Source organism: Lagopus muta, chromosome 10 (genome assembly GCF_023343835.1).
Source record: "Lagopus muta isolate bLagMut1 chromosome 10, bLagMut1 primary, whole genome shotgun sequence".
Classification (NCBI taxonomy): domain Eukaryota; kingdom Metazoa; phylum Chordata; class Aves; order Galliformes; family Phasianidae; genus Lagopus; species Lagopus muta.
The window spans coordinates 9278646-9302477 of NC_064442.1; the positions used below are offsets into that span (position 1 = coordinate 9278646).

Below are 23832 nucleotides of genomic sequence, written 5' to 3' on the forward strand. Positions count from 1 at the left end.
ACAGAAATGTATGTGTGGTGTGTGATTTAAATCCAGCTGAATTTTAAGATCTCAACCAAATGACAAAATCTGATGCAAAGTGTCTTTTCCAGTTAATCTGTGTCCTTTTCTGCATGGGCTTTTCTTAATCTGTCCAACACGTGTTGGTTTCTTCAGAGGTGCCTGTGTTAATCAGTTTGCTGAAGTTGGAGCAAACTTTTCCAATCTGATGCCATTTGTTGCTTTGCTCTCGTAAGTGCTGCTCATCTTTCTTCTCTATGATTTGTCTTGTTATCTTTTTGTCTTCAAGGATGCTGAGAATAAGAACAAAGATCTTGAAGAGAAAGTCAGAACACTAAGGACAGAAGTTGAAGAGAGCAAACATAGGCAGACCAACCTTAAAACTGAATTAAAGAATTTTTTAGATGTACTAGATGGGAAGATAGATGAATTACACGATTTCCGACAAGGACTGTCTAAACTTGGAGTTGACAACTAGATGGCAATAGATTTTTGTAATCTAGGGTCTGGATGTTTGATGTTTTGTTGACCCCAATCCATGTGTTTTACAAAATATAACTAGAATGTTCCACCTGTTTGCATTGTTTTTGTACATAGAGGCTGAAAATTTGCTGTGGGTTATTTTGGGTTTTTGTTTATTTGTTTTCCAAACCAATCGTGCTGCTTGCTGAATTCTTTTGAGGTTAGAAACTTTCTATGCTGCTGCTCCGGCTTTGTGGGGTTGGGAACAGGTAGAGGGTTCTGTCTCAGGAATCTGGAACTAGATCTACCTTAAAATGAATATGCAGTTAGTTGTTGCAGGGAAATTTATATCTTTCTTAAGGGCTGTTGCAACCATAGAAACAGAAAACAAGTCTTTTTTTCCCCAAACTATCAGCACCCCTAGCAACGTATCCTTTTATTCCTTGGCCAAGCAAAGAGATTAGATGGGGCTCCTGCAGTCTGTAAATCAGCCTGGTAAAATGTGCCTGTGATGAGCTGCAGTCAAGTGAATCAGTTGACGTGCATGCCAGTATCTTTAGGGACCACATCGATCAGGCCTGATTCAGAGAGTAAAATGTAGAGGATTTCATATAACCTTCAATTCAGGCTGCATGTGCTTGCTTGGGTCCAAGGCAGCGCCAAGACAACAGTGTAGAAATGAATTTCAGCTCTTACACTTCAAGTCACTCATTGCCTATAGGTGAGGACAGCTCCTCTTGCTTGGCATGGCATCTCTCTTTGAACCATCATCTCAGTTTTGAACCCTTACTGTTCAGTCACTGTGTGTGCCTCTGCAAAGTGCACACTGAGTCTTGGGACCAGATATTAATTTTAGGAGGGGACATACTGCTGCTTTGTATGCAGTGCACGTGCATCTCTGTGCACCTCTATCACTGCTGCTCGGCTGCCACAGCAGGGGCACAGGGGGCGTGATCAGAAAAGCATCAGGAGGTCATGGGAAGCAGCTTCCTGCCCAGAAGACTTGCAGGTAATGACTGCATGAAACCAAAACGCCTTTCTTTCCTATGATTCCTGTGTTCCTCCCTCAGGGGACAGGCGGGTGGGAGTTAGTTAGACTTAGTCACCAAGTTAGACTGACAAAAAAAGAAAAGCCCCAACCCAATCTCTAAGGCAGAAAATGTAGTCTTTGTTTATTCAGCAGCTCTAAATACGTTTTGAGAAATGGAGACTCACACCGGACAGCAGCGAGGACATCGCTGCGTCACCAACTGATGTGAGAAGGACCAGAGAGGAGCCCACACTTTGCTTTTATCCCTAGGAATGCCGTCAGCTTCTTTAATTTCTTTCTCCGTATCCTGGTTTGAGATTCTGTTTACACTGCATCTGAATTCATTCAGGAAAGAACTTGTGATTATGGATATTATATTTGCATCTATTGGGTGGAAGTTTGGTGAAGCACCAGGTGAGTGCATTCCAGAAGTGACTGATTCAATAGCCACACTATAATGTTTGCATATTATTTCTTAGGGATTTTTTCTTTCTTGGCGTGTTTCTATTATAAAAGTGACCTTTAGAAGATGTGGGTTATAGATGAAACACGCGTTGAATTATTTTTGCACATGGCTCTATAATCCACATGCTGGAGATGGGTTTTGTCTGCCATTGTCCTAGGAGTTTTCATTTCATCCATTGTGTTACCATTATTGCCTATTGTTCAGACTGGACATTTTGTACTCTTTTAATCCTTTTAAATGGCACGTGAAGCTGGGACCTTTTATAGTTACTATGACCATTTAAGTCTTAAAAAAATAATAAATGCTGTAGGCTGTTGAAATTTAAAAATAAAAATAAAAATCAGGTACATAGCATGTGGGCGTGTGAAAATTAAACTTTGCCAGCCTACAATATTCAACAGTTGCATAATGTGGGGTTAGGACAGACTTCTCAAAATTGAGAATGACGTCAGAAACTGTGTGTGGTGGTGAGCAAGCAATCTCCATTTTTAGTCTTTCTATTTGATAGCAAGTCCATGATCATGAAACAGGCAGCTTGTCCTGCTTCTCCTCTTCCCCCCATACTGCTGCAGAGCTCCATGTGTGGGGGAGCAATACAGGCAGTCAGGGCTCCTGGTTGCAGTGCTCATCATTCTGCACTAAGGACCCTGCTCCATCTCCTGCTTCCTTTTGTCTGTTATGTGATCTTAGGGCTTCTTGCTCTGGTTTTAATATAAAATATGGTCAAAGGAGTACAAAAGACTGCAAATAAATGATACTATTGAGATTAATCCAGGCTTTTTCCAGCTTTAGTTAGATCTGTCGCAGATCCCAAAGCTTGATTTTATTCATTATTACAGCTCAGAGCCATGTAGACCCGTATGGCTGGTGATGAGGAATGTCAGCTCTATATCCATTGTATGTGAGGCTGTATCTCGCCTTGAGCACCCATGGTCTCACTCTCCACACACAGGTTTCACCCTCAGAGTGGTGCATGGCAGGATGTCTCCTACCTCAGCTGTGTGGCTGCATGTTTGCAAAGGCCTTCTGCCCGGCTCCAAGTGCCACTGCTGCCCCTCAGCCATGCCCTGCCCCGGTGGCACCTGGAAAGCTGGAGCTCTGGGAACAGAAATCTGCCCTGACATTCTTTAGTGAGAGCGTCTGTCTGTCTTCCATGCTCTCCAGAGAGATACTCTTCTGACACAGTGTTAGAGCTGCTGGTAGTCTTGGTTTTTCTCTTGGTGCAGTGGCCAAAGTAAGCTGAACAGATCCAGTAGAAGTGGTCAGAGGCAGAAAAATGACTTGAGATAATTGTTGTCAAGGGGAATGGAATGTTTCTCTGGCACGTTAGTTAGCCTAATCGTTAGAATGAGTTCAAAATGAGAAACTTAAAACCTTGTTTCACAAACCAAAATAACACAGTTTAACCTTTTCCTTTTTTTCCTATTAGGCTGAAGCCTTATTTGCTGATTTTTGACTCAAATTCACAAGTAGTGGCATTTTCCCAGAAAGTGTATTTTCAACAAAATTAGCATTTGCCAGTGTTCCTTTGTCCATGTCTAATAGGCATTTCCTTTATGAAGTGAGCTAAGTGCAAGAGGAACTTACTTTTGTAAGGAGTTCAGTGCCACCTCTCACTTTCTGTACCCGGCATTCAAAATACTATTCTTTAAAAATGGTTTTACGCTCGGTGTGCCTGGGCCATGCTACTCAGGCAATGCCTTTTTTGTATTTATTTATATATATATTTTTTTTACAGACAAACATCTGATTTTACCTTTATGTGAGGGATGTAGGCTTTTTTTTTTTTTTTTTTTTTTTTTTTTTTTTAAGGCAGATCAATGAACTGAGTGAAGTGGGAGGGCTTCTGCCATCCATGACATCCTGTCATTACTTTTAGAGCACTGTGTCCCCGTCCCAGCCAGGCACAAATGTCTCTGTGCTGTGGCACTTCTCTGTTGCCCCATTTCATTTTTTTTCCCCGAGGTTCACTTTCTCCCCATGGCTGTCTTGTTCATTTCTGGTCATCTTTGGCTGCATCCCAGCCCCCAGAGGATGGTCCCCACACTGCTGCAGCCCAACGCGCCTTGTTAGGCTTTACAAACTAAACCCATCAAAGCTTTGGTGGCTTCTCACAAGTACAGCGTTGTCTTCCTGAGCCTCTGGATTAAGAAAATAACACTGCTGTCAGAGTGAAGGGCTGCATGTCTCAGTGTATTCTAGATGCTGATTCCAAAGGGAAGAGGTTTAAACAGGATTTAGGGAGGTGCGTCTGATTTTGGTGATTGTTGTGGCGGAAGCTTCAGTGCAGGATGTGCCCTATGCTCAGCCCCGCACTGATGGAGCACCAGAGGTCTGAGGTGGCCTTAGCACGGGCAGGTCTTGGCTCCTGAAATCTGTTGGTATCCAAAAGTCTTCAGCATATCAAAGATGGAGGGAGGGGCGAGAAGTGAATATCCATGCACAGCGGAGTGGCCCAAGAGCCAGGCAGCTTGTGTCAGAACACGGGGGAGTGATGAGGCTCTTAGGCACAGTTGGGTGGCTGCAAGGCATAGAGCTGCCCTGGGGTTATGTCTAACCCTGTGAGTTCACTCACCTTTGTGTTAAGCACAGCAGTACGTAGGCACAAGGCGCTTAACCCAGAAGCAGCTCCAAGCTGAGGTCCCATGGGCACGTGCAGGCCTGAGAGCTCGGCGGCGTTCATGCTGACCTCTAGGAGATAAATTGACCGTTACATGAAGTTTGCATGTCTGAAGTACTGGTCTCTGTGTTAACCAGCATACCTGAAGTGAAACCCACATTCAGGAGACTGCCAACAGAGTGGCAGCCATACTTCCCATTGGGTTCTCCAGGCAGAAAGCAGAGTGGGGCGTCTCGCAGTCTGACTTTGTGCTGTGCTCTGTTAGCGCTTCTCTTTTTATTTTATAAGACAGTCTAAATACACCGTCTTCAAATGAAGGTGCCTATGCCTCCAGGTTTCTTTTTTTCTACGTGTATTTTGAAATAGATAGCTCTTTCCTTTCTGGTCATTCAGTTACCTGATAACGGCACAGACAAGAAAGGCACATGAGAAAAATCAATCCACTAGTGTATTTTTTGTGTGGTATTTGGGGGTTTACGTGTTTGTTTGTTTGTTTCTAACACTGGTCAGCAATAATTATTTTAGCCATATACTAGCTAAAAAAAGACCAATAAAGCAGGATTTGTGAGCTAAGCTTCTCCATTTGCAGTGTGCTGCCCAACCCGGGCATGTGAAAGGGAGCTGTGCTCAGTAGGAGTGTTTTGCAGCATTTTGTTATTTTCCTTCCCTGGCCTGATAGTGATCACGAGCATAATATTCTGTAAAACTCATCATGAATGGTGAACAAAGCACATTGTTTTTGACAGAAATATATCCCTTTGTCATTGAAAGTTCTTAGTGTGATCTGCGATACCAAAATATTTAGATTATTATGAGACTTTAGTACTGAAGATATCCATGCTCCCTGTTTTAACTGTTTCAAGTGAAGTTTAGTGAATGAGAATTTGTTGATACACAACTGTGGGAAAACACTGCAGTGCTCTAAATGTATATTTTTATTTGGTTTTGTTATATTTAGTATATGAGTTAATAGAAACTGGAGTGTTTACTACAGTTGGATCATTGTAATAACATCTCTTACCTCGTCATTTTGTCTGCTGTGAAAATATATTTTTTATTTTTTTTTTTTCAAATTGGCCATAGTCAATGTTAACGTTTAGACTCCTAGTAGCAGTAAATGCTGGGTTTTATATATATATAAATATATATAAAAGAAAAAATTGATTTTTTGCTTTATGAACTTATACAACTTTGTGATTTTTATCTGATTTTATTGTAACATAAAGTTGTTTTACGTAAAAATATATAGTTTAAGTAAAATCTCTTGTCTCACTGTCTTCATTGACTTCAGCAAATGGATAGTGTTTCCCTGCAGTGTATCACGTGGTTGCAAAGCTGGACTCAAGGTAATGCTGTCACTCAGTAAGAAATGTGATTTAGATCTATCTGTATGCTGTAGTGCATTAGATACATACTCTAAAAACCTTATTTCCATGAGGTAGAGCTTAGAAACCTTTGTTCTGCTCTACTGTTAGAACAGCTAGATTGGGGTGCAGGGCTGGGCAGAGAGGTAAGTGCTGTACTGGAGAAGTCATTTCTAGATATATTGTGGTATGAAATTTGGGACTTACTGCACTCTGGGTAAGACCCCTCACTGGTAAGAGGCTCTGTGTCGTCCTGCTGGGGGATGCTCAGAACCAAAAACCTCATGGAGTCCTGTACCTGGTGGAGCAGCCTTGGTGGCAGCTGGAACTGCTCTTTTCTTTTGAGGGATGTTCTTTGGAGGGATAAATGGGACCCAGGAGTAAGCCTCTGCTGTTCTCCATTAAGATCCTGAGGTTAGCAGCACTCTCCCAGCAGAGGCAGTTTCCCAAGGTGAAACATCTGTGTCCCACAGCCCATCCCTGAGTGGGGATAGCACTGTGCTGCTGCTACAGATTGCACATAAAGATGCTTTCAGCATCCTTGTGTTCATCACACAGAAACAGTGTTTGCTGTCTTGGCATTAACCCAGGCCTCCCCCAAGGAATTTATAAGGTTTGAAGATTGCTAAATGGATGAGGCTTGTTGTGCCTTTGTTGCTCTGGGTTACGTGGCTGCAAATGTCAGCACTGGGGTGAGCGGGAAGCACAGCCTCTCCTGACCTTTCTCCAGAGCTCCTCGATCAGGAGCCGTCCATAGCTCTGCCAAATAGCTCAGTAATCTGGGGCAGCCCCTGAGTAACCAGGAGGTGTGAAAGCGGCTCATGTGCACTGTAGCAGTTGTGGGAAGCACTGCTCCTTGCCGGCTGCCTGGCATCCGGGTGACGAACATTCCCAGCAGAAGCAGCCAGGTCAGTGAGCTGAGGTGTCAGGGAAATCAGCTGCCGCATGCCGATAATGCCTTCATTGTCACTTTTGACTGGATTCCTATCAGGAAGCTTGGAGAGCCTCCAAAACAAGGTTTGTACTTCTCAAATTATTCATTAAACAGCTTTTTGCCAGGCTGTGTGATAGCGAGCTGTGATATGCTGCCTTGGGATTTCTGGCGAAAATACAAGTGAAGGTGAGATGAAATTTCAGTGTAATATTTGACACATGAACAGATGAATGACTTTGTAATATGTGCTCCTTTTGGTATTCTCCTTGTATCAGCAATCCAGGAAAAGTTTAAGCCCTGACTTGGAGAAAAAAACACCACCTGAGCAGTCGGAGTCCCATACAGCAGCAGTGTGCTGGGTGAGATGGACTCACCGTGCCTCATGTAACCGATGGCAGGGCTGGATTTTCAGAGATGCAGTAGGAGGCAGTGTGCTGAGCACCCTGTTGATATCCCAGCCAGGCTGGGTGCCATGGGCTGCCTGAGGGCATAAATACCCAAGGAACGATTCTTGTTGGTGGTTTGCATTCAGATCTATGAGCAGATACATCCATTGGTACATGATGGGCATTGATTGGAGCTTTTTTTTCCTTTTCCTGTATTGTCTGTTTGCCTTGTTAGGACTGGTGGTCTAAGGAAAAGAAATCTGTAGCAGTAATCAAGAGAGAGCTTGTCTCCTGAGTTTCCATAATTGGGTATGATTTGTTGCATATGCCCTGGATTGAGTGTAATGTATGCTGGCTGGAGGGAATCCAGGCATACAGGGAATTATAAATAACACCAGGACGGGCAACCTTTTTGCATTACTGTGTCATACTGAATGGTATCAGTTTTCAAAGCTATCCACTTTCAGGCTTTTGTCGTTTGTTTCACTGCTGCCATTAGCCAGGGCTTTCCATTTACAGGAGATGCAAGTTTGTACCGTTCATTAACCTAGAGATGAGTGATGCCAAATGGGATCCTGGAGACTCCTGAAGAAAGGACCCAGGTAATTATTCATGTCATTCAAACTTTACTTGCATAAAGCTGTGATGGGTGCATTTGTAGAGATAATCCCTGGCTCTGAAAGCTGGGAAAGTGCAGTGATTCACTCTCTCCTCTCACTGCAGAGGTCCCCTGGCCATCAGCACAGTCATTGCTGTGGGAGGGAAACAGCTTTAGGACAGCACTGAGAGACACACACAAATGCTGCTTAAAAAGCAGGAAGCAGAAGTAGTGACGCATTGTACAGCAGCCCAGCTCTCCTTCATTAAACTGAGAGTTTGTATGCTTTATTGATTTGGATGAAAAACGAACAGGGTCCTGTGTCCCTAAGGATGCACAGCCTTAGCTTTCTGCTTCGTGTCCCAGCTAGGGTAGCTGGTGTTTGGGGGCCAGCTCTCTGATGTGTTAAGGTCCTTGGGCAGACCCAGGCAGCGTTTTTCTGCAGCAGAGAGAGCTGCTGCTATGGATTTGTCATTGGTCATTCAGGGATACAGTCAGCTGTGTAGCTCCTCTTTCAGAAAGAAACCTCAAGGCACCGATAGGCTATTAATGATGTACAAGTCCTCATTTCTGCGTGTGATAAATGCATGCAAGGGCAAGCATTATGGGGGTGTTGGAGTGCTGCTGTGTTTACTAGGGACTGTGGGATGCTGTCCCAAATGCCCCACACAGGAAGTGCTCCTTCACAGGCAAGGTGGGCAGGGGAGGCATGAGTTGAGGCAGAACACGCCTCTCCTTTGCCCCTCTATATGCTCAGTGTCCGTAAGCACTTCTCAATGCCCTTGTTCTGAAGTAGCTGACTGGCTCTGGAGAAGGGATGGCAGCAGGCTCCACGCAGCACAGTGGACGTGTGGGTGCAGGATCCCTTTTTGCCGTCACCACTGCTGAGCAGGAAGAGACTGTGGGACGGGCAGTGACTCACTTGCTGATGAGTATCAACTCTGGCGTCTTTGTAAGAGCAGCGCAGATCCGTGTTGTCACCCCAGTGCCTGTGCTGCCCACTCTTGTGGAGCCAGGACCTTGCTGCTGGCACCAGGATTCAAACCCATCTCTGTGGGCAGTGGCTGGGGGCTGGGAGGGGAGTGGGAATGGCTGCTGGCTTCAGGGTACCCCATGCTTCCGTCTATAGGATGGTGTTCAGAGCAAGACAGACTGTTGCCTTGGAACAGAAGGGTATAGCAGAAGATTTTATGGCACTAAGAGTGACTAAGTGCAATGAACTCGCATAGGACCAGTATCCCAGTAGGATGCTGTGCACCTTTCCCCAGATGCAGCCTGCCAGCAGAGAGGGTATAGGAGAGGTCTGTGCTACCCATTGTAGTTCCCGTGGTTTCAGTCTGGTGAGCTGTTTGCCACAGAAGTGAAGACCATGTCATAGCATTTCCCCAGACTCCTCATCCTCTGGCCATTGGCAGCTCGGTGTTCGGCTATGGATTCCTCCTCCCTCCCACTTGCCCACTTGCAGCCACCTGCCCTCTCCTCTGCTCCCGGCTGTGTCCTCTTCTCCCTGCTGAACAAGTCCTGATCCTTTGGAGGTGCCATTGCCACTGGTCAAGGGCAGAAAACTGGACAGAGTCCAGCAGACAGACGTGGAGGAGTTGAGACCTGAGGGAGCCCAAGAACGGCAAGGAGCTGGGGCAGAAGGGGGCTTCTTGTGAAAATGAGCAAGAGTAGATTTTGGTTTAATATGTTTTCGGTGCAGTTAGCAGCTCCTTCTTGCTCCTGGAGCAATGGCTTGCTATAGACAGCTTGTTTTATGCAGCGTTTTCACAAGTAGCTGAGCTGTTAATGTCACTGCTACCTGAGCAGATTTAATTCTGCTGCTTCTCGCTTTCAGCTTACTGTGACATGCCGAGAATGAAAATTGCATGCTTTTCTACTAGGGAGGAAAAAAAAAAAAGAAAAACCCACTATGTTCTGGAGCAGTTTCCAGTGTGTGCTGTCCCCAAGGATTTGCTTATGGATTGTTGGGAGCTGCTTCCAATGCCAGGCCCTGCGGCAGCATTTCTTAAAAGATACCTTCACTGCCATTCACCTTTTATCATCACTGTGGATTTAATTGAAATGATGCGTCCTTCTTTCCTACAATATCATGTTACTATGACACACAGTGCACAGCTGTTCTCTCTGATGAAAACAGGAAGTTTTGGAATTAAAGATGCTTTTCAACTGGAAGTATGCGTAACCTCAAGTCTCATTTTTCCTCAGAAAGAGTGCACATTTATCTACCCACCTCTTCTCTGAAAAGCACTGAAAGAAGCAGCATTTTGCATCTTTTTATTAGTCTTAATGAATGCCTTCACACACATCAGCTTTGTTCCTCTTGCTCCACGTGTCCTGGCATAGACTTGCATCTTCTTATTTTAAGGTATAAAAGGAAGGAGTGGAAGTGGGCCGAGGGGATTCTGGGGCACAAGGGCCAGTGGGAGGCCAATCGTGTTCCCAGTGATGGGATTACAATCTTCACCCAGGTGGGGCTGGCAGGGCAGCAGACAATGAGTGAGTCATAGTCACAGAATCACAGAATGGCTTGGGTTGGTGGGGGCCTTAATGCTCACCCAAGCCCTGCTGTGGTCTGGCTGCCCTCAGGCTGCCCATCCAGCCTGGCCTTGAACACCTCCAGTGATGGGGCACCCACATCTCATGAGAGCAAAGCAGAGGAGCCTAGTACGAGCCCCTGTAAAGACCAGGTTAGGTCTTGATTTTTGGTAGAAACAGTAACTCAGTGTTGCTGTTTTCTTTCTTGGCTTTAACAAAGCGGCAGAGGAAAGCATGGATCTGCAGCATGCAGTCATGGTGTGGCTGGGGAGCACTCTTGTTCTGTTTGCAATGATAAGAAATGAAACGGAGTTCAACATCCATGCCATATCAGAGCCATCCATCAGGGGATGAAGCCTTGAACTGTTCATTTATGGGATGCAGAAGTGACACTGCGGCCTGCTGGCAGGCATTGCTCATGCCCTCAGGCCAGGCAGGGCTGCAGGGGCACACAGGATACAGCCTCAGCTGTGAATCAGCCATGTGTGTGCCATGGCTTGATGACAGAGGAGCTTCATCCATCCTGAGAAGCAGTGCAGTGACAGAACTGCTGACAAATCCATCTCTGTGCTGCCATCCCCAGCCAATGCTGCGGGCTTGCGTGTGCTGGGTGCTGCAATCCTGCTGCGATCAAAGGGTGGGCTGTCAGCGTACAGCTCTCCTTGTCAGCCCAAGCAGTCTTCGAATACATTTATGTTAAGTCTTCCTAAAAATACTGCCAGCAGCTGCCTGGCCTGCCTACATCTCGTTAAAAGCTCATAAGGCACAGCAATAGGGGTTAGCTGGATCTAAGCCCTCACCACTGTGCTACACAGCAACCTCCTAGTGCTATGAACCCTTTAAAGCCAGAGAGCTGCATTTATATTCAACAAATTCTGCAGGCTGTTCCTTCACTGGCCCAAGAAAGGGGTGCTTTAATGGCAATGCAAAGAACTTCAGAGCTCAGCACCAATCCAGCACCATACAGAGCTGCTCACCCCAGAGCCAGCCCCTAGTCCAGATTCTTGAGTTGTTCTATCCATCAGCTCTTGTGCATTTACGGATTAAATAGATCTACTTTTTCTACAGTAAAACAAAGTATTTGCAAATTTGTTATTGATCTACATATTTCACAAATATTTGAAAAAAATACATGGATTTACATATATCCTTATTGTGAATTGCTGCATGGTTGACACTTGCTCTCAAAACCAGAGGACTGTAAGTAAAGCTTATAGCAAAGCAGAATCCTAAAATGAGAGCACCCAGAATCCACTTCAGCTGTTTGGATCTGTTTTTATTAATGGTCAGTGTAAATTCCAGAATAAATTTTGAATCATTTTTTTCACCATCCATCCAAAGTAGATACAGCCTTTAACTGTAATGCAATTGAGTTGTTAAGGAGGCTGGTCCAGGCACAATGCAAGTAACTACTGCTTAACCAGATAATTTAAACTCATGAGAGGAGCTATGAACACATACTGATGTTGCCAGTGGAGAAATGCAGCACTGTAAGACAGAGCTATATTCAAGAAAATACTCTATACAGCATTTTGGCTTTCCTCTCTGCCACCACTTCTGTGAAACTGTAGATATAGGAAAAACGCTTTTTATCTAGAAACACTCCGAGCTTCCGACTAAAAAATAAGCTTTTCAGTAATTACCACAGAAGTGATTATCTCAAACCTGACAGCAGTGTTTTTCAATCAGCACTGTTTGACTTTCATAAGTGCACACCTTACGACATAATGGTAAGAGAAGTATCCAGTGCCGTTATCTGAGAGCAGACTGTATTAGACAAGCAAAATGTCTGAGAAACTTCTAGACAATAGAAGCAGGAAGATGAAGTACCAAATTATGCCTAGTTTGCTAGAGTGCCTTTGTCACCATGTGACGAAATACACTTTGATTTCATTTTTCACTCCATTTTTCACTTCATTTTTGCGATAGCAGTGCTGTGGAGTAACAACCTAAATATAATGTGTGTTTCCATCCAGTATATCCAGTATTTTTGCTGTCTGCAGATGTGGTGAAAGCTATATAGCGTTGAGCCAGAAACAGCTGTTAATGCAAGTGGATGTTGGAGTATGACATTACATGCAAAAATAAGAATCTGTAGCTCCTGTAGAAAATCAACAGGACCCTTTAACTCTACAAACATTTGTGCATTTTAAGAACACATGCACAAACACAATCTCACTGTTCTTTCATTTTGAAAGGCACTCTTCTATGACATGCAAAAACACGACCAATACTGTTCCAGTCAGCAGTCTGTTAGTCTAAATTGGTTAGTTGTCCCATTCTCCATTATTCTGATCATTATTTTCCTCTTCTTCAGAATCAGCAGACACTTTCTTAATTCTCTGGATGACTGCTTTAATGCTTCTTTCTAGCTCATTAGTAGAGTCTTTACTGACATCTTTCTCAGTATCTCTATTCACTTTTCTTAGTTTAACTCCTTGCCTTATGGCAGAGAGAATGTTATCTTTCACAGAGGCATACGGATTTGGCTGTTCCACTTTGCGGAGATGAACTTCACCACGTTTTAGAGAAGCCAACACCTCATCCATCGTACCTGCAACAGATAAGTCTATCATTAACAGAAGCAGGAAGACAAGCATGGTTACAAGTACAGAATCCTACTTGTGCGTTCAGGGTTCCTTTCACCTCTGCTAGAGACAAAAGGAAGAATAGTCCCTTCTGGTACTGACTTGTAATAGCTTCTGCAGTGCCATACTCTGGCACTGAAGAGTTAAACCCTTGCATCTTGAATTGAGAAACCAACGCCTCTTCAACATTATACAAGGTTGAGCACTAACAAGGAAATTATACACGAAGGAGAATGCTTCTTTTTCATTATAACTTTATGGCTTTTAAAAAAAAAAATTACTGAACCAAGAAATCTCTTGTATTCCATATTAGAAACAATCTACCACTCCTAGCTTGCTCAGATGCCTGCTGAGACTGTCAATTGCATTTTTGCTCAGCCAAAAGAAAAACGAAAAGATTCGAGAAGAAGGGTTTGAAACTACACCACTGAAGTCAGTGGGAGCCAGATCACAGCTTAAGCAGGCAAGCAGACAGCTCTTTTCTGTGTAGACTTGAAGAAAATAATTCCCATTTTACAACATGATTTAAATCTCAGGCTATGTTTATGGACTTCAGACCATAAAGAACACCCCAGTGAGAAAGCTCCTGCTGGCTCTATTGCTACGCACTGCAATTTGTGTTGTAGCCCTCTTGTTGGATTCTTAGACTGTCAGATTGGAAAGCAATTCCCCTGGATAGCAGTCTAGTCCTACAGCCGCAGGTCTGGACCACGTGTACCTCACAACAGCAAGGATCGTTGCCACGCACAGTGTTAGCTGCTTGAGCACTGAAAATGCAACATCCTGCTGAATCCTGTAGTATCTTCAGAGACTGACAAGAGATGCTAGAAGAGGATCAAGCAGAGACCCACAAAGTTGTCCTGCAGTGCTTCTTAGTAAGAAAGCTACTAGCGAGGCTGTTCCATCAGCAATCTGAATATTCTGGTGTACAACTCATGTTACTAATCAAAGCCGTTTATGAGTGTCTGTGGCACAGTAATCCCACAGTCTTCTTAGTCTGAAGTCAGCACATTAATCCACTGGATGCACAGTAGTTTGTCATGCTAGCCTGTGTTCAGCCTTCCACCTGCTCGTACTTCCTCACACCTTGGAAGAATGCTTAACTTTACTCAGAGTTTCTGCCCTTGGTCTGCCTCTTAACTGAGAGGATACAAAGGCTGCTTAAATGTATTGTGAACAGTCTGAAAAGGAATGATCTTTGTATAAAGACCTGCTTCAGTTTAGCATGAGCTCTACTGTGACAAATGGCAATGAAAAAATTGCTGCCTTCCAACTTAGTTCAATCTGCCCAACTCAGTCCAAATACTTGCTTGCTTTAGAGACAAAAATAAGTCTGTTAGCAGGATGTAACCAGTGCAGCCTCGAGAGACTGCTGAGCTCTATTCTCATTCAAACGACTATGCTTCAATTGCAGAGTTCAGCCTTCAATTACACCTGCATGATCTTGCTAACAAAGCAGAGGGGGTAACAGAGCAGAATTTTTGCCCTAGGAATGCAAATATGCCAAAGCTATCCATCTACCTTTCAAATCCTGATTGAATTCTGCATGAATTCTCTCAAGAATCCTTTGTTCAGAAACCAAGCAAATTGTAAGCAGACACAGGCTGTGCATACCTTAGAAATGCAAGCAGCCCAGCTGCTAGGTCTATAGTACACAAGTCATAAACACTGAAGTGTAGCCTTAATACAACCACATATCTACCCACAGTAGTCTTTTGACTGGACAGGGATTTATCCTCATCAAAATGAATCATTCTGTTCAACTGTTGTAGAATTGTGGAAAAAATAAGTCTGGTAATAAAGGTTGCTTACCACCAATATGAACAACATGAATAAATTCCCCCTACCTGGAATTTCTGACACCTTTGTACCTCTTACACCAGCAGGATCTTCAACAAGTGCAGATGTTTTAAAATATCAACCTGAATGTTCAACTAGACAGCATTTCCCCAGAAACACCAAGTGATACACTCTGGAAGTCAGGATCCTGTGGAACATATCAAACAGGATCAACCAACCGTGGTTATTCATTTAGAATCCTGAGTTATGGTGTTACTGCATGCTGGTCTCTTAAACTAAATTTCTGAGAATTTCTTTCTCTCGAGAAAGGCTGCATGCTATTACTGTCGAGTACCAGAGGGAGAACTGAAGAATACCAGAAAAGAAGAAAGAAAAACATCCGTCAGTGTGAGCCTACTTACCTATGCAATTATTTATAGACCTCCTGGACGAGTCATCCTGCTTGTGCATTGCAGGGCTTTCTAAAGGGTCATGAGAGCTAAGGGGAAGTGGCTTGTCCTCTATTGTTGGTCTTGTCTTTAAACGCAGGGGTAAGGGAGGAGGTAGTGGTGGAGCAGGTGGAGGAGGTGCAGGAGGTAAGGATGGAGAGACCAATTCCTCGCTGTGCTTTTCTTGCTTCAAATCATCAGCAGTAATAAAACTTTGGACAGGGATATCTGCTGGGGTATTCTCATGTGAAGTTTCTGATACTTGTGCTTCTACTAGCAGCAAGCTCTTTGGCTGCTCCGGTGCTGGTCTTGGTCTTGACAGAGGAGGAGGACAAGCTACTGTAGCCTTCCGAGTGGTGTTTCGTGGCAACCTGAGACTGAGAGGCTCTGGATGAGATGTTTTCAGAACAACGTGAGCTGGACACTTCTGAAAAACAAATCATAAACAGAAGGTCACATCTCCATGGAACTAGCCAAACCAACATCCTCAGAGAGACTAAAAAGCACAAACCTGTACCACTCAGCCTCTCAAGATGAAAATTCAACACCAAACATATTTAAAGGAATATAAATGTCTTTCTTTCAAAGCCACTTCCTCTTCTGTTCTTTGCAGCAGGCTCTCACCTAAGGAAACTATCTCCTCATCCGGCTGCGTTCTCTTTACTCAATTACACACAACCCTATTTCAGGCTATCCAAATGGTAGTCTGAGATTCGGACCATGCTCAAGATATCTGATGTTATGTTTTCATATCATATAGGACAACAGTAACTCACACTACTTACCTCCCTGAATGTCTTCAGTCTCTCCAGCGTTTTCTGACGTTCCTGGCTTATCCAAGCTTTTTTCTTTTTTTCTTCCTCTTTTTGTTTGTCTCTTTTCTGCATTAAAACACAAGTGAGAGAGCATTGGTGTGTGAAAACAAGCAGCTGCCTGATTCTTCAAGGCTGCTGTTCAGTACTCACTATTTGTATGCTGTGATGCTGTTGGAAATGTTTTTTCCACTCTTCTGCTTGCCGGAGTCTCTGCCGATGACTTGCTTCACACTGATCCTGGTAGAACAACAGAATTCATACAATCCTTGGTTAGTTCATGCTCACTGTGTGCCATATGTGCCATTAACTCCCTGTGCACAAGTTACCTAACAACGACCAGTGCCATGTGCATGGCCGTACTGTGAACGATGGCTAAGCTCAACAAGTGATAAACGTGAGACACTATGAAGGTGAGATCTATGGGACTCCTTCATGGCTAAAGCCAATTAGATTTCCTTTAATCTTAACTAATGATAGTTATTCATGCTACAGAGGGAATATAACCCAGATCCGAAAAGTTCTGTTTTATGTTTAGGTTAAAAAAAAAAAAAAAGAAAGAAAGAAATGGAGAAAACAAGAAAAAGGCAGCAACAAGCTCTGAAGAAATTTTACCCAAGCCTCACCTTGTGGCAAGGGGTGGTATGACATAAGAAGGAAGGCAAAGAAGAAGTTAGAAGCACACTGCGAAAAAAAAAATACAAGGCTACTTTCCCTCTGTCCATTTTATTTGCCATAGATTCTATGTGCAAAGGCCAGGGAACCAAATGTAGGTGTAACACAATGAACGCCTACCAGGACGCCTTGCGTAACAAAGCTGAAGCTGCAGGCGTCAGTGTTTTCTCCAGGAGTCACTATTTGTCAATCTATAGGGGGGGAATAAATCCATATGACTGTGCAGGCAAATCATCTGGCATTTGGTTTTAGTATTACGTAACCAGTAGACACCAATTAAGTAAATGAAAATAGAAGCAAAGAATGTGTCTGCAGAGGAAGCAGTTGCAAGCAAGAGACAATGATCATTCACATAACATCCTCAGTGTCATTCCCACTCTGTCCAGCTTAGCTAGGAGTAGAAGGCCAGACAAACTTAGCTTGAGCTCTGCTCTCTGCTTTAGTGAAACTGTGCAGGTGTAAAATAAGCCCAGCTCACTGGGAACATTCACGAGAGTCAACTGTGATCTCACCTGTGTCTTCCTAGTGTTCTGCTTCAGATAATAAAGACAGAAACTGGCCCCTGAACAGAACTGAGGCTGGAGAGAGAACTGCAGTATTTAAATTTCCTCTCCCTCCAAAGATCACTGTGTGGGTTGCTCTGTCACTGCAGCTTCCTTCATAGCAGGCCAGGTTTTCTTCTGTGCTGTAGCTGCTTTGTAAAAGACTGCCTGGGCAAAGCTCTGGCTGGCCACAGCAGGGCTTTGTATGAAGTTTATTTGACTTACATCTCCCATGTAAGTCTGTGTTCTCAATACACTTGAGAGGTACTTGTAGCACACAGCAGAGCATAAAGTTGGCTTAAAACCACATTGCTCCTCTTCCTGTTCTGGAGGCACAGAATCACACATCATTTTCTACGCTCCACCCAAACCTTTCCTATTTGTTTCCTGTCCATCCCTCGTGACTCAACACTCATCACATCGGCTATAGAAACTGCACATCTCCAGGACTGCATTTACTTTTTTGTTCCTGAGGTAGGCTCTCCTCGCACAGACAGTCCCACGCTTTGTCTCCAACTGCTTAGTCTTCTGCCTCAGCACCGTCATTTCTGACAAGTGAGCGTAACGGTGTTCCATTGTCTGTTCAATGACCTTGAGCTCCTCAGGATTTTCACATGTATCATAGTAAACAACTTCATCCTGTTTCTCTAAAAAGGCATTTGGTATTTTTTTAAAAACCCAAAAATTGCCACAGTTATTTAAACATTTAAAGAACTAATGACATTTTAAAAGCCACTGAGGGCAGTGAGTTAGTTATGAGAAAGTGTAAAGCTCCAGAGCTAAGCTTGGACCTTTCAAGCTTTACGCAAACATGCCATGCTACTCACAGGGGTGTTTTGCAGGATCAGATTTATGCTGTTAACATTTGCTGTTATTCAGCTTCCTCTCTCAAATGTCTCTTTGTGCTTTAACTCCTACCTTCACCAACTGGAGTATTCCTGGAAAACTGACGGCTGTTCTGAACGAGTCACTTGCTTTACTATTTACCAGCTCTTAATTAAGCAACAAGCAGGAGCGATGTTTACTTCACAGGATACATGGTAACAGAACTCATCAAGGACAAATAAAAATAAAGATACCTTGCTTGGTATCTTATATTATGAACAAACTTTTAAGCAGGAATATAAGCAGCATTCAAGTAGCATCTAGATATAATTACTTTTTTGTCATTACAGGATGTATTTTGCAATTTCTACATGTCAAATTGTAACAAACTTGTGATTAATTTCAGGACATGTTTCAGTAGATCACAATATCATAGTTCCTATACATATATCCTGTAGCCATGTGAGCAGTAGGTATTTGCTATTTTATTATTATTATTTTTAATATAAAGAGCAGGTCACCACTCTTGTGTCCTAGATATATGCTTAATTATGTCTTTATTCTTACCTTTAATCTGTCTCCTCAAAGTGTCCAACTGTACAATAAGCAGCATTTCTTCATGTTTCAATACATCAAGCTGTACATTATATAATTCCAGTTGGGTTTCATAATAATGTATTTCTAGCTCCTCTGCTACACTTACATTCTCTTCTTGTTCATTGAGGTTCTCCATCTGTACAGCCCCAAGCAGAAAATAAAAAGCACTGATAACAAAACACACACACAGGAAACAAGCATGCATGCATGCATACTTCAATCTATGAAGTTGATACCTGCAGAACCTGGCCTGTCTGGAAGCTGCTAAAGTGCTTTGGTATGGAAATAACAGAACATTAGAAACAGGTTGGAGAAGTCCAAGGAGGCAGCAGCCTCAGTAGTCTAAAGTCTACCAGGAAAGACTTCATTGTGATGTGCACAAAAAACACCACTGCTCTTGGAAAATAAAAGTCAGATACACCTAGCAACAGTAAAACAGCATGAAGCAGAATAGGTCAGAATATTAAGTAAATATTCTGATTTTGCAGTGTCCACTGAAAATAATATCTGCTCCTTATCTGCCAAAAATCGACAATTTTAAAGGTTAATAACAAAAACACTAACATGATACTTGAAACTTGTACAGGCATTTATCTTAACCTTTCCTAAGTGTCTCCATGTGTGCAGGAGCAACTTTAAGAACTGGAAACCAGCACTGTCTCATAACTTAAAACCACACTGAAAACCATCTAGTTCAAGCTTTGTGTTTGTTAAATTAAAAATTGATTTATCTTCCCCAAAATGTGAAGAAACACCAACTTGTTCTGTCATCAGATTCAGGTCAGCTCTGCAACCCTGTACAATACATAGCACTGAATGCAGGTGCTTTGCTGAAAGAGGTCTCTCAAGTTTTTCATAAACAAAGAGATTGAAAGTCTACCCGTGACCCTGCTGACAGGTTTTGATCAGCCTTTCACAAAACACTGACAGCAAAGGAGGCTTTGCAGAGTCTTACATTTTTCTGAATAGCAGCTCTCTTCTGTTTCAGGCATAATTCTCTTGCCCTCAGATGCTGAAGGGTCTCTTTAGCCAACATACATTTCAGGTTTTCTAGACGTGGCAAAGCTGAAGCCCAGGTGGCTTTACCAAATCTTTCCTGGTCTTGTTCCATCTCCTTGTGCATTGCTGCAGATTACAATATTGCAATAAGAGATGAGAAATGGAGAAAACCAATAATCTGAGTGCATTTATATTACAGCTGCAGTAGTAAAAATGCTGATGCTATTAAACTATATCTGAAGATCTTTTAAAATTAAAGAAGATTGAACTTACTGTTTTATACATAAGTAAAATACTTTATTGACATGTCTTAGCAGTTATACAGTGATCTGATATTTGGGTGCAAGCAAAATACAAGCTGTAAATCAAATTGGTTAAAACTCGTGAATCTTAGGTGAACAGAATGTTTCTTAAGCTGGACACTCACCCTAACTTTGGAGTTTGAAGAGAGAGCAGCAAAGGTACTAAAAAGAGCTCTCAATATCCTAAATCAAGTATTCAGAAAGCCTTTTGTGTAAACCATTCTGATTACCTGACAGAGCCTTCACAGTTTCCTTGAAGTACTTCACAGTTACATCCTGAATGGAGCACACAGCACTCTCAGCTCGCTTAGTCCATTCTTCAGCATCTTTTTGCAAAGCTGCTACTCTTTTAGGTCCCAGGTTATCATACTGTAAAGATTTCTGCAAAGAGACAATTTCTCAGTTATCAGCTGGTTACAGCAGTGGTGCATCTTGCACTGTGCTACACTGACAGACATTCCTAGGAAGACACAGCACGTGGCAAGCACGGCCTTCTCTCCTGCCACAAAGCGAACCACTCCTCACACCTGTGCATGATCATTCCTCATTCTGAGCTAACTCAAAACCTTTGTACCTTAACCATGACCTTGAAACATTCACTTTGGATCAGTTTAGCTTTAAAAAGTATGTTAAGAAATAAGATCTTAAAAATAATGACCATTGAGGTGCTTTTAAGTGTTACTAAAAATGACACAAATACCCTCTTCTATGTGCTATGTTCACTTCTATTTTTCCCTCACGTGTTGACAGCACATCACCCTGTCAGATTCTCCAGCTCAGCAGTTCTTTCACATAGAAACAGAGATATAGAAAGGAAACATAAGAGAATTTTTTCAAGACCACAGAGAATACATACGTACAGGACTAGTATTCATTTTTTTTTCCTCTTTGAAAAGCATCCATATTTCAAATGAGCCTGCGCAACCTTCTGAATTATACAGTAGCAAACTTTGTGCTTCATCCTCCCAGATCTTCATTTTTTTATACAGCATACTGCATATTTTACCCTCAGAGTTCAGACTTAGAGCTCCTAAAAAACCTTCCTTAACCTAAACTTAGTATGGTTCTGGAACACTAACAGCTCGCTCTAATTTGAAAAATCAAGTAGTAGACAGCCCACTTTCCCAGGGACATCATAACTTTCACTGTGTGCTTCCAGTTTAAGGTGCACGCATAAGAAAATGAAAAAATGACAAATTTGAGCTTGTACTCCTAAAAGGAATGGCACCAATATATGTATATCTCCTTAGTCAGGTCTTCTCTACCTTTTGTTTTACTTCCAGAGCTGAGCTGATGTGGTGCATCAGCACTGGGCAGAATGGCATTCTCATTATCACAAACTGATCCCACTGAAGGTGGCATAAATGAAAGCTACTTAGGTGTCTGCAATTGCAGCTCAGTGGAAAATAAAGCAGACAGGCAGAGCTTGGGGATGTTTTCCTATTAAGCCCTCAAAACAGAAGGAAGGGAGACACTGGTGGAGTAGAGCTTCAGTTTCACTCAAACCAATACCACAGACTCAGATCCTACAAGAGCAGTTCTGCCCCAACTCTACACTTCTCAGTCATATTTGATGGCTTCACAGGAGAAAAAAAAGAAAAGCAGGTGAAGGCAAAACCAGGAAGTACAAAGTGATACCTCATTCTCACTCACCTGTAAACTTCATAAAGACAGAACCTACCAGGATTTCCAGTTTGCACAGTGTTGCCAGTTCCCGCATGTCTCGGAAGGGCTGCAGCAAGTACTGGTAGAACTGTGTTGCCATGGTAACCAAATCCTGATAAGCTTCATCTTCTTCCTCATAAACCTTCATCAAAGCCACCATTGTGTCAGCGCTTTTATGCTGCTGAAGAACCTAGTGGAATAAAAGGTAAATCAGGCTTGGCTGCTTTACATCTGTGTGTGTTGGCTGCTGATGGGCTGTAGTGGAAGGCACCTGCTATTTATCACCAGGTGAAATAGGCACAGCTTCCCAGCACTCCAGGCAGCCAGCAGCCACCCCAGCATGAAATACTATTAACACCATGCTGATGGGCACTGATTGCTCTGTATTGCATTAGGAGACTGCAAGGACTCTTGCCCAGGCCCAGGTCTTCCTACAGCAGAAACCCCAGCAGTTGTGTGCAGATGACTCGGTCACTGCTTTTTATAAACACAAGTGGTAAGAGGAATTCTGCATACTGAAAGGGCAAGGAAGGTATTCTTAAACTCTTGCATCTCTTCCAGAATCACTATATAGGCACTAATAAGAAATGAGTGTCTAGACCCCAAGTTTCTGACTTCAAGGTTAGAAAAAACAGATTGAGACTTAAAAACAAGAATTCTACTCCTGATACAGCCTGCAGTTAAATCCCATTGTCATTTGCACAATTTCTAACAGTTTACTCAGATTACAGTCCTCATGACAGAAGATTTTATAACCTGTAACTCATGCAATGAGCTACTCTCTTTCTGACACATCAGTCCCCCTTTGATGTCTTTAGTTGTTGAGGGAAGGAGCAAAGCGAGAAAAATCATCTAGAAATGCTGGCTTGGTTGTGTTGCAACTGAGAAGCACTGGAATTAAATCATCATTCTTCCTCCTGCCAGCTGAGTCCAACAGCAGGAGCAAAGGTCCCAGCTGCAGAGGAATCTCCCCAGGGAAGCTCTGTGGCAGGAGAACAGCAGGAACCCCAGCATTTCTGATAATCCCTTGAGATCTGAAGCCTCTCAATCACTCCTAGGTCCACCTGGAGCAGTGTAAAAGGCTATCCTTTCTTCCTGCCCCCATAGAAACAATAGTTCACTTTCTCACGAGAAAATCACTCATCAGAATTTGCTTTTGACAGGCAGAGGGATTTTTGCCTTTGAGTGGGTTTCTTGTCTGTTTGGGCTGTCCTTGCTTTTACACCATTACACACAGTAACACCGTACAAGAACACACTGCAAACTACAGCTGCCTTTCTACAGAGCATCCTTCTGAAGCAGTAACGGCGTTCCACTGCTCAGCAGCAGGCGCTCAGCCCGGGCTGCCCAAGGTGCAGACCCCCGGCCGGCCTGCAGCAGCACAGCCCGGTCCCAGCCCCGCCCGAGGGCGCGTACCCGTCGCAGGCCCTCCTTGGCCCGGGCCAGGTGGCCGCGCAGGGCCTTCCCGCGGAACTCATGCAGGCTCTCGAAGTATTCGTCGTCGCGGTGGCTGTCAGCGGCGAAGAGGACGTCTAGCAGCACGCGGCCGCCGCACAGCTCCAGCGCCCAGCCCAGGTAACGCTCCAGCTGCCGGCACAGCTCCGCCACCTCGGCCTCGTCCGGCGCCGCGCCGCCGGGGAACAGCACGGCCCAAAGGCCTCCCGAAGCGCCGGGCGGCGCGGGCGGCAGCGCGGGCAAGGCGGGCTCCAGGCGCGGGCAGACGGCCGCCAGCTGCCGGTGGACGCCGCGCAGGGCCGGAGCCGAGAAGAGGCCGGCCCAGCTCTGCGGGGCCCGCTCCGCCGCCTCGGACCGGCAGTGGCAGGTGACGGCGAAGGCGCCCTCCACTTCGTTCCAGCCCACCAGAAAGCGGAGGCGCGGCGGAGGCTGAGGCTCGACGAAGGCGCTGTCGCGCACGGCCACCCACCCCTCCAGGCTGTCCGGCTGCGGCTCCATGATGGCGGCGGCCGCCGAGCGAGGCGAACCGAAACTCGGCCGCCTTAAGGGAGCGGCGCGCAGCTTGCGGAGGGGCGGGGCCCGGGCGAAGTAGCGCGCGATCCCATTGGCTGGAGCCGATCGGGGCGGGGGCGGCCGGTCCTCGCGCCGTAATACGGAAATAAACACTGCGCTGGGATGGGCGGGAAGGAGGGGCTGCGCGCGAGGGCGTGTGAGGAGGCCTGGGGCTGGGGTAAAAATAGAAAAAA

The 23832-nt window shown here is 44.2% G+C and overlaps 3 protein-coding genes across 3 annotated transcripts in view; 1 reads left to right on the forward strand and 2 right to left on the reverse strand.

Annotated features, from left to right (window-relative positions):
* HOMER2 (homer scaffold protein 2) overlaps positions 1 to 2260 on the forward strand; it is a 50159-nt gene extending 47899 nt beyond the window's left edge. The window contains exon 9 of the mRNA XM_048956788.1: positions 290 to 2260. Coding sequence (XP_048812745.1) covers positions 290 to 478 — 189 coding nt within the window. The 3' untranslated portion in view covers positions 479 to 2260. The remainder of the gene's footprint in view (positions 1 to 289) is intronic.
* Positions 1 to 23832, reverse strand: part of RAMAC (RNA guanine-7 methyltransferase activating subunit) — a 114314-nt gene that overhangs the window by 64252 nt on the left and 26230 nt on the right. The gene's annotated exons all lie outside the window — the stretch shown is intronic.
* Positions 11654 to 23627, reverse strand: WHAMM (WASP homolog associated with actin, golgi membranes and microtubules). The gene is made up of 10 exons (XM_048956770.1): positions 23048 to 23627; positions 21648 to 21821; positions 20197 to 20347; positions 19621 to 19790; positions 18636 to 18801; positions 17703 to 17890; positions 16180 to 16266; positions 16000 to 16095; positions 15188 to 15641; positions 11654 to 12952 (listed from the first exon to the last, which is right to left on the reverse strand). The coding sequence occupies exons 1-10, from the start codon at positions 23582 to 23584 to the stop codon at positions 12666 to 12668; spliced, it is 2310 nt and encodes a 769-aa protein (XP_048812727.1). The 5' UTR covers positions 23585 to 23627; the 3' UTR covers positions 11654 to 12665.

What these genes read in the sequence shown, in the direction of transcription:
- WHAMM (XM_048956770.1), bottom strand. Translation starts at nt 23,584, where the DNA reads ATGGAGCCGCAGCCGGACAGCCTGGAGGGGTGGGTGGCCGTGCGCGAC. An exon ending in TGTGCAAACTGGAAATCCTG is followed by an intron (nt 20,348 to 21,647) that starts GTAGGTTCTGTC and finishes GTCTCTTTGCAG; the next exon opens with AAATCTTTACAGTATGATAA. An exon ending in AACTGTGAAGGCTCTGTCAG is followed by an intron (nt 19,791 to 20,196) that starts GTAATCAGAATG and finishes TGTAATCTGCAG; the next exon opens with CAATGCACAAGGAGATGGAA.